Below are 9677 nucleotides of genomic sequence, written 5' to 3'. Positions count from 1 at the left end.
TTCGATTTTGTCCAATTGAGTTTCGATTTTTTGGGTTTATCAAAATTAGCCCAATTCGGGTTAAATAGAAGTTTGTTTTGAGACCGGTTCGGGTTCTATCAAGTTCGAGCAGGAGTTTAACCGCTATATATTTACATAATTGTATTTTGAGCAAGTGTAACTTATTTACTAAATGAGAGCAATATATATATTTACCAGACACGAGTTCAAACAAAGCAGATTCTTAAATCCTAATAAGGTATAGTATTAACGTGTATAAGTTTCAATTGAATGGTTAACTTTTTCCAAATTATATTTTATTTTTAGATTGGTTATTAACCTCAACACTAACAATACCGAAGCCTCGTACCAAGAAATCTCAATCCCCTATATATTAATAGAAAAACATTAAAAAAATTATAATATGTAATTTGTGCTAATTAAAATGTGTCATGCTGAATTGTCACATAATTGGAATGAAATTTTCCTTACGTGGTGCCTTTAAAATCAATTGAGAATTTTGTTGGTCCAAAATTAAATTTATCAAATTGAAATTTATTATCTATTCTTTCTTTAAAATAAAACCTAAGGAATTACCTAATGTGATTAAAATAGGGCAATTCTCCTAAATAGACCATTTTCAAGTTTTGATCACAAAACTAGACCACAAGGAGGAAAATGACCAAAATATTTCATTTAATAGGTAAAAAGACCCTAATACTCTAGATATATAAAAAATAAAAAATAAAAAAATAAAAATAAATTTTTTTATAGTTTTAGATTATATGTTTTCAAATTCGAACATTTATAAATTTTTTTTATAAATTTATTTTTTGATTTATTTTTGATTTATTTTTAGATTTTATTTTTGTAATTCGAAAAAAAAAATTGAAACTATTTTCAAAATTTTTATTTTTAAATTTTTAATATTTATTTTTTATTTTATAAAATTTTAAATCTCAATCCCAAATCTCCACCCCTTAACTCTAAACTCTAAGGTTTGAATTAGTTAACCCTAGGGGTATAAGTGTATATTTACTTCTTTAATGAAAAATTTTGGTCATTTTAATCCTTAGGGCATCTTTATCCCATATACTCTAATGGGTCTCTTAATTTATTTTTAATAGTATTTAGGAGTTAATTTTGGTAAGAGACATGTTTAAGAACTTTGTGATTTTTTCCCCTCCATTGCAAGTCTCTTATTTAGGGTTTCTTAAAAAAATATTAAATTTTTTTTATTAAATTAATTTTTTCTTACATAAAAGATAACATTTTAAACATAGATTTTAAAATTAAAACATGAAAATAAAGATTAGTAAAATAAACAAGAATTATTTGAAATAAGCATCTGAGCTCAGTTGTTGTCTTCATCACGTCCAAATTTATGCCATATATGTTGAACCAAATCATCTTTCAGTTGTTGATGCATTTGTCTATCACGAATTCTTATCCGAACACCCATCTGGTTTGCGATATTTGTAGGGATATCTGTAGAATACGTGAGATCGACATGTGAACTTCCGTTGTCTTCTCCTTGCTGGAATTCTGAAACATCATATTGAGTGTATCCATCTCGTTCGTTTTCTACTATCATATTATGGAGTATGATACATGCTCTCATAATCTTGCCAATTTTGAATTTATCCCAAAACAGCGCTGGATTTTTAACAATGGCAAAGCGAGCTTGCAGGACTCCAAAAGCACGCTCGATATCTTTTCGGACAGTTTCTTGACGTTGAGCAAATAAAACTGCTTGCGGCCCTTGTGGTAGAGGAATAGATTGGATAAAATTTGCCCATTTCGGATAAATACCGTCGGTGAGATAGTAAGCCATATGATACTCTCTTCCATTGACAGAGAAAGTGACATTCAGAGCTTCACCTTTTATTATGTCATCAAAAACAGGTGAATGATCAAGAACATTAATATCATTTAATGTACCTGGAGGTCCAAAAAATGCATGCCATATCCAGAGATCGTATGAAGCAACCGCCTCTAAAACGATTGTTGGTTTATCCGAACAACGAAAATATTTCCCTTTCCAAGCGGTCGGACAATTCTTCCACTCCCAATGCATACAATCGATGCTTCCTATCATCCCGGGAAATCCACGATATTCTCCAACATCAAGTAGACGTTGAAGATCAGTCAGTTTTGGTCTTCTTAAGTACTCATCGCCGAACAAATATATTATTCCTTCTACAAAATGTTCCACAAATAACCGAGTTGTTGTTTCACCGAGCCGGAGGTATTTGTCGACCGCATCAGCTGCAGAACCATACGCCAAGACACGAAAGGCTGCGGTACACTTTTGAAGAGGAGAAAGACTAATCCTTCCGAGACCATCTTTCTTTTCCCGAAAATATAGAACTTCGTTGGAGAGTCGATCAACAATGTGCATGAACAATGGCTTGTTCATTCGAAAACGTCGTCGGAATAAATTATCAGGATATGTTGGAGTATCACTGAAATAATCATTCCATAAACGAATATGCCCTTCTTCATGATTTCTTTCGATATAAGCTTGTGGTTTTCTTTTTTTTTTAGCACCACCAATAGTAAAATTCTCAAACGCTTGATCAAAGAATTCATCAAATTTTTCATCAAATTCTTGATCAAATATGTCATCAAATGTATCATCAGATGATTCATCGAAAGTGTTTTGAGAAGAAGAAGCCATAGAAGTGATTAAAGAGTTTTATAAACTTGTGATCAAAGAGAGAAAAAAAGAAGAAGATGAGTTTGCTTGTTATAAGTAGAGAGAATAGAGAGAAGATGAGTTTGGTCTTGTTAGAAATAGAGAGAAGATAGAGAGTAGATGAGTTTGCGTGATGTTAGAAGTAGAGAGAAATATATAAAAGATGAGGAGATGAGTTTGTGTGATGCACATGAAAATACAAAGTGCAACCCGTGACACACTACACAACTTGAGTACCGTGACACACTGAACAACCCGTGACACACTGAAAAACCCGACAAACTGATACAAAACATCAAACTGATACCAAAAGATGAAACCCGTGACACACTGATACAAAAGATGAAACTGATACAAACTGATACAACCCGTGACACACTGAAATGATAGAATGGCCCGTGATGCTCCTCTCCAATGTAGCCTCTTCTTTCCCGTTACCTGAAACAAATAAAAGAATTGTCCACATCAAGAGATAACTCAACAAAACACCAAAACATTAAGTTGCTTATAGAACAAGAAACAGAACATGACATAAAACAGAACAAGAGAGCAAATCATTACAAATTTAAGTAGAACAAGAACATGAAACAAACTAGATTCTAAAGCCGAGAACATGAAACATGAAACATAAGGAAGACATAAAATGAAACAACTAGAACATGAAACAAACTAGAACATGAAACAAACTACTAGAACATGAAATAAACATAAGGAAGACATAAAGCCGGGAGTTACATTAGCTCATTTATGAGCTTTTTCTTGAGATCTTCTTCATAATCAGCTAGATTTTCCTTTGCAAGAAGCTTCTCAAGTAGGCTCATCTTGGAGAGCTGTTGCTTCATTGCCAAGTCATCCTTCTTGATGCTCCACATGAGCTGATAATCAGACACATCTTGCCCCCCAACCTGCGGCTTCTTTCCACGAGCTTTTGCAGCCTTAACACCAGAGGGACGAGATGTTCCTTCTACACCAGCATCGCATTCATTGACTTGAGAGCTTGCTCCTGAATGTGAACCATCCGCGAACTTCCTCCTTTTGGAGCTGCTTTCAGTTTTAGATGTAGCGAGCTCACACCACTTCTGGTTGTTGCGAAGCTCGTTCACGCATGTTCAAGGCTGAACTTCTTTTGTTGGTTGTTGAAGTAGATTTCGTGGGCTAGTTTTAGAACATCATTGTCATTCATGCCACTGGTTTTCTCTCTTCTGGCTGCCTCATACGCCCCAGAAAACTTGCAAACTGCTTCATTCAGCTTGTGCCAATGTTGCTTGCATTGATTCCCGTTGCGTTTTTCACAGCCAGCAAGTTTTGGACTAGCCGAGAAGTATGCTGCAACTCTTGTCCAGAACGTTGCTGACTTCTGCTCATTCCCTACAACGGGGTCTTTGCTCGTGTTCAGCCAGCTACTAATAAGCACTATATCCTCTGTGACTGTCCACGTCCTTCTTTCCTTACACTCTGGTTGAAGCTCTGCAGCTTCACTGCCAAAGGACGGCACTTGCGGTGAAGAGAGTGGAACACGTCCTTGACTGCCAAAGACAACATTTTGTTGACTATGGAGTAGTTCAACAAAATTTTCCGAGTCCTGAAATGGATTGAAATCCATTTTCGAAATCAAGGAGAGAGGAGAAAGAGGAGACAGAGGAGACAGAGGAGAAAGAGGAGACAGAGGAGAAAGAGGAGACACATGTGAAAGAGGAGAAACAGAGGAAAGAGGAGAAGGAACGAGAAGGCGCATTCATCTATTGGAGAAGGAACTAGAAGACACAGCTTATAAAATTTTCAAGAAAATGAAAGAGAGAGGTTTCGCATTCAAAACAAAGCTGGAAAGAACACTTCAATTGTTATGACTTGACATATATCTAACAAAAAACAACTAACAACAAACAATGCTTTATTTTCAATTTCAAATAACTCAAACCACACCATCAATTCTATTTATTACGGTGAGACAACCATAACCGAACACTAAAGCAACCATTAATTACCCTAACTACCATTCACACAGAAGCAAGGCCATTTCATTACAGACCAGAAGCTACACCAGCACATTTCCGACAAGATGAAAGAGAGAAAGACTAACCTGTGGTCCTGCGTATTCCTCTGTCAAATGACCCTTGCTTAAGCACACTTGATCCAGCCATCTAAACACACAAAGACTGAACATATCAAGATGTATTTCATCTAAGACATAAGAGGATTAAGAAACAAAGACTGAGATTTTAATTCTTTTCTAAGACAGAAGAGGATTAAAAAAACAAACACCAACCTCAGCTTCCACAGAACATATCAAACACGATTTGATCCCTTCATCTCAGCACGCAAAAGACAGAAACAAAAGACAGAAACAAAAAAAAAAAAATCACCACAGAGAAGCCAAATCAAAAGCTTCAAACAAAACGAGATTGAAAGAAAATATTTGAACCTAAGACAGGTATGATTGAAGAACATGGAACAGAAGCTTTACCTGAGCGATTCGCAGAGAGCCACCGAGAGACAGAGAACTCCGTCAGCTGTCGAGGAGAGCCACCGCGAGACAGAATTGAACCTACAAACAAATAAAACTTGCGATCAGAACAAGAAGAAGTCTAATCTAAGCATGCATGATTGAAAAACACAACAATACATTTACCTTCCGATTCCAGTAGATCCACGGCGAGAGAGGGAGAATCGCCTTCTCGGACGAGCCACAAAGACAGAGGATTCCGTTAGGAGGTGTGGAGAGAGGGAGTCATCGAGGATCGCGAGAAAGGAGTGTGAATCGTCGAGGATCGCGAGAAAGGAGTGTGAATCGTCGACGAGACCGACACCAAAGCAGAGCCGTCGAAGATCGCAAGAGAGACGCCGACACGTCGACGAGATCGACAGAGAAGCGGAGTCGCCGAGGAGACCGACTGAGTCGACGATTCGACCGAGAGAGATGCCGGGAAAGATACCGTCGAGGAGAGATCAGCGCCGAGGAGAGATCACGAGGAGAGATCACCAGAAAGATTCGATGTCGTCGAGGATTCGGGAGAGAAAGAGAGAAAATGATCCGTCAAGAAAGAGAGAAGATGGTGCATATGTGACGTGTGTCCCATAAAACCGTTTCCTCTTTCGCTTAATTAAGCGACGTCTCTAATTAATTAACACATTTTTTTTTTTTTAAATCCTAAAACACCTAAATACGTGGCTTAGAGACCGCGATATTCATGCTCTTAGAGTCTATATTTGTGACATAAATGTTTTTAGTGCTATCCTAGGATATTTCCCATTAAAATATATATGACAATTAATGATTTTAAATAATAAAAATTTGATAACAATTTGTATACTTTTTATCATTTTTATTTATTTCTTTATTATTAAAATAAATAACACAATTACATTAATCAAATAAAAAATTTAGATATTTTTGTATATGTTGTATTTTGAATTTTTTTAAACGAGTATAAATTACCAAAACTGTTAAAAGTCTCACATAAACTTTTGTGATCAAAGTTTGAATTTTTTTCTATATTAAGATATAATGATTATAAGACCATATGAATAAATAATTTTATTTTAATAGGGTTTCATGTTAATATATATATATATATATATATATATATATATATATATATTTCATATCATTTAAATTAAACTATACATCATATGAAAATACATACTTATATTTTGATATTTGCATTAAACATATATTGAAAAGCTAATATTTTAATTTTGAAATGTTCATCGTTTTTTTTAAATGATTATAAATTATTGAAACTACTAAACATCCCAGATTAAAAAAAAAATCGTTGATGTAAAATTTTGTTACACAAATATGCAAATAATCATAAAATCATATAAGTAGAAATCTCATTTAATAAATATCGATATTAAGAGTATATTATATATATATATATATTAATATCATTTAAATTTAATTATATATCATATATGATAGATAAGATTGATTGTTTTGATCTATTTACCCTAAAATAATTGTGAATAAACAAAAATGATCGTTTGATTTATATGCACACGCTAATTTATTACATAATAGTAATTGATTTCTTAGTCATTTAGTATATATACTTATTATTTTATTATTTCATAATATACAGAAAACATAAAATAAGTAATAAATATAAAATATTTATTCTGCAAAAGGTGCAGATCTTAACCTAAGTCTGTATCTCTTTAATAATTTTAAATCTTAAATTTTTTCTAAATCTGACACCAAAATAAACAAACGAAATGAGAATAAACTTCAAAATCTATATTTATATCGAGCAATAACCCAGTGGTCTTGAGGGAGCTTTGGCCCCAATACGGACCCGGGTTCGAATCCTGCTGGCCACCGTCGATTAAAATGGAGTGAAAAAGGCGGCCCTCGAGGATGTCTTCTGCTGAAGTGTACTTAGGCGCTAGTCGGGTTCCCTCCGGGGTGTCCGGATTACCTAAATTATCAAAAAAAAAAAAAAAAAGAGACACAATAATAAAAAAATATTGAATATACATAGGATTGACACGTGAATGTAAAACTTCTCACGACCATAATTAACTTTTAAATTTCTAAATCATGATATAAAACTGAGCTGGCATAGTTTCATTGTAACCAAATAATAGACCTGAAATTCTTCGGCCTAAACGTTAAGAACGTTCTTATGCGATAAGTGATTTTTTGACCTAAAATATTTTTTAAAACAGGATCAGCTCATCTGTAAATAAATTATGTAATTAAAAAAAAAGTTAAAAAAAAAATTAAGGGCCAAAATATTAATTCGATCAAGAATATAAATTTATTTTTCCGTACAATATTTCTTAGATAATTTTCATATAAATTTACTAAGTATTCGTTATTTTGCGTGTTTTCTATTTAGACGAAAGCTCGTATTGATCGGTTTGTTTTGTTTTCATACATCTAATATAAAAATTCATTTCTGTCTCGAGAGAACTAACTTTGCCACTTAAAAATCCTTCCAATGAGTGATGAGAGAATCAGGTATGGGGATGGATCTATTAAGCCAAGTCTTACAAACCATTGAAGGCAAGGGATCGTGAAGATTTTGATCGCCGACTCATCGCACTCGAGAAACACCATTCTATCTAAAATCAACCAAACTTTATACTTATATATAGTACATAAAGTTACACAAACGCTTTAATATGACCGTGTACGACAGTACGAGAATGGTAGACAATATGCAACTATGTAATCAACGGAAAACGATTTTCAAATATCAGAAACTATATATCATATGGCATGTAATTTTTGTCAACTGTCTCACCTTGGAAAACATATAACACAGAGATAGATCACACAATATCAACAAAGTTTGCATTTGAAACCATATAACATAACCCCATAAATACTAAAAAGATATAAATTATGAGAAGCTTGAAAATTAACGCGAGAATGAGTAGCCGAGCGAGGGTAAAGGAGATCAAGGGTCAACTCTTTGGAGCTGAGTGGCCCTGTGAGACTCGTCGTCATTATCATAGTACATATAAGCAAAACCACCGTGACGTGTCATATCCATACCGGCCATCTCATCCTTCTCCGAGATCCTAAGCAGGTCAAGCTTCTTGAGGATGAAGAAGAGTGTTCCCATTGTAGCACTAACCCATCCTGCAATCACAAGTATTTGAACAAATTGTGCTCCCAACAGCTTACCTCCTCCGCCCATAAACAGTCCATATGGCCTTCCAGGTGTCGCTCCATAAACCTCGTTCACATACTTCTCCTTTGCAAAAAGTCCCACGAATATTAGCCCCCACGCGCCGCATCCTCCGTGTAGTTGGGCCGCCTCGAGGGGATCATCGTATTGTACCATCTCTGCGAGCCTATTGCATCCGATGAGGACGAGGGCAGCCACAAAACCACAGACAATCGCAGCCCAGGGCTCTACCACAGAGCAACCCCCGGTAATGGCCGCGAACCCACCAAGCAACCCGTTGCACACGTCGGTTACATTCCAATGGCCAGAGAGGAGGCGTTTTCCGAAGAGTGTGGTTAGAGCCGCGGTGGATCCAGCAAGCGTGGTTGTAACCGCTGTCCTGCCTATTCCGCTCCATTGGCCGTAGCTCGAACCAGACTCATAAGGAACGAGGATCTTGGCGAAGGAGCCAGGGTTGAAACTATTGGCTTTGGAGAACTGAATAATCCATTAAGAAGAGGAGCTCTGTTTATATATACAGAGAATATACAAAGATGGAAGGAGATATACGATAGTTACCACAGAGTAATTACAGGAATACTAACGGCTAATTATATATACTTTCTATATGCTAATACACCCCCTCAAGATGGACCACCAGAGGAGAGTCCAATCTTGATGCACAGGCCTTCAAATCGAGGTCGAGAGAGTGGCTTGGTTAATGCATCTGCCAACTGGTCATGAGTAGACACATGAGAGACCCGGACTATACCATTCTGCACTTGATGCCGAACAAAGTGGTAGTCTAGAGCTAAATGTTTCATGCGAGAATGAAATACCGGGTTTGCGGCTAAGTATGTGGCTCCCATGTTGTCACAGTAGATAGCTGGTGTCTGTGATATAGGTAGACCGAGTTCCTTTATGAGTGAAGTGGTCCAACATAGCTCAGCTGCTGTCGCTGCAACTGATCGATACTCTGCTTCAGTCGATGATCTTGCAACTCCTGTCTGTTTCTTCGAAGACCACGCAACTGGATGACTACCAAGATAGACAATATAAGCACCGGTTGATGTGTAGTCATCTCTGTTCCCAGCCCAATCTGCGTCGGTAAAGGCATGTAATGTCGGACTGTTTTGACTGGAGAAGAAGATCCCATGTGATCTTGTGCCAGAGAGGTACCGGAGAACTCTTTTTACAGCTGTCCAGTGTTCCGTCGTTGGCTGGTGCATGAACTGTGATAGTTTGTTGACGGCAAAAGAGATGTCTGGTCGTGTGAGCGATAGATATTGCAAGCTGCCTACCGCCATTCGATATTGTGTAGGATCATCTAATGTTGAACCGGAATTAAGTGAAAGAGATGTATTGGGACACATCGGTGTAGA

At 36.3% G+C, this 9677-nt stretch overlaps 1 protein-coding gene across 2 annotated transcripts; it reads right to left on the bottom strand.

Moving 5' to 3' along the window:
* Positions 1-1121: 1121 nt before the first annotated feature.
* Positions 1122-5888, bottom strand: LOC125580893. 2 transcript variants are annotated; one of them, XM_048746149.1, is made up of 3 exons: positions 4944-5888; positions 4758-4818; positions 1122-3115 (listed from the first exon to the last, which is right to left on the bottom strand). In XM_048746149.1, exon 3 carries the CDS (start codon positions 2657-2659, stop codon positions 1334-1336), a length of 1326 nt encoding a protein of 441 aa, XP_048602106.1. In that variant the 5' UTR covers positions 2660-3115; positions 4758-4818; positions 4944-5888; the 3' UTR covers positions 1122-1333. The 2 variants fall into 2 exon arrangements, with proteins under 2 accessions (XP_048602106.1, XP_048602107.1); XM_048746150.1 differs by lacking the exon at positions 4944-5888 and having other exon boundaries at positions 4758-4931.
* Positions 5889-9677: the final 3789 nt, after the last annotated feature.

This window comes from Brassica napus, chromosome C1 (genome assembly GCF_020379485.1).
Source record: "Brassica napus cultivar Da-Ae chromosome C1, Da-Ae, whole genome shotgun sequence".
Taxonomy (NCBI): Eukaryota; Viridiplantae; Streptophyta; class Magnoliopsida; order Brassicales; family Brassicaceae; genus Brassica; species Brassica napus.
The sequence above is the reverse complement of the archived record's forward strand: the minus strand, read 5'-3'. Positions and strand labels throughout refer to the sequence as shown.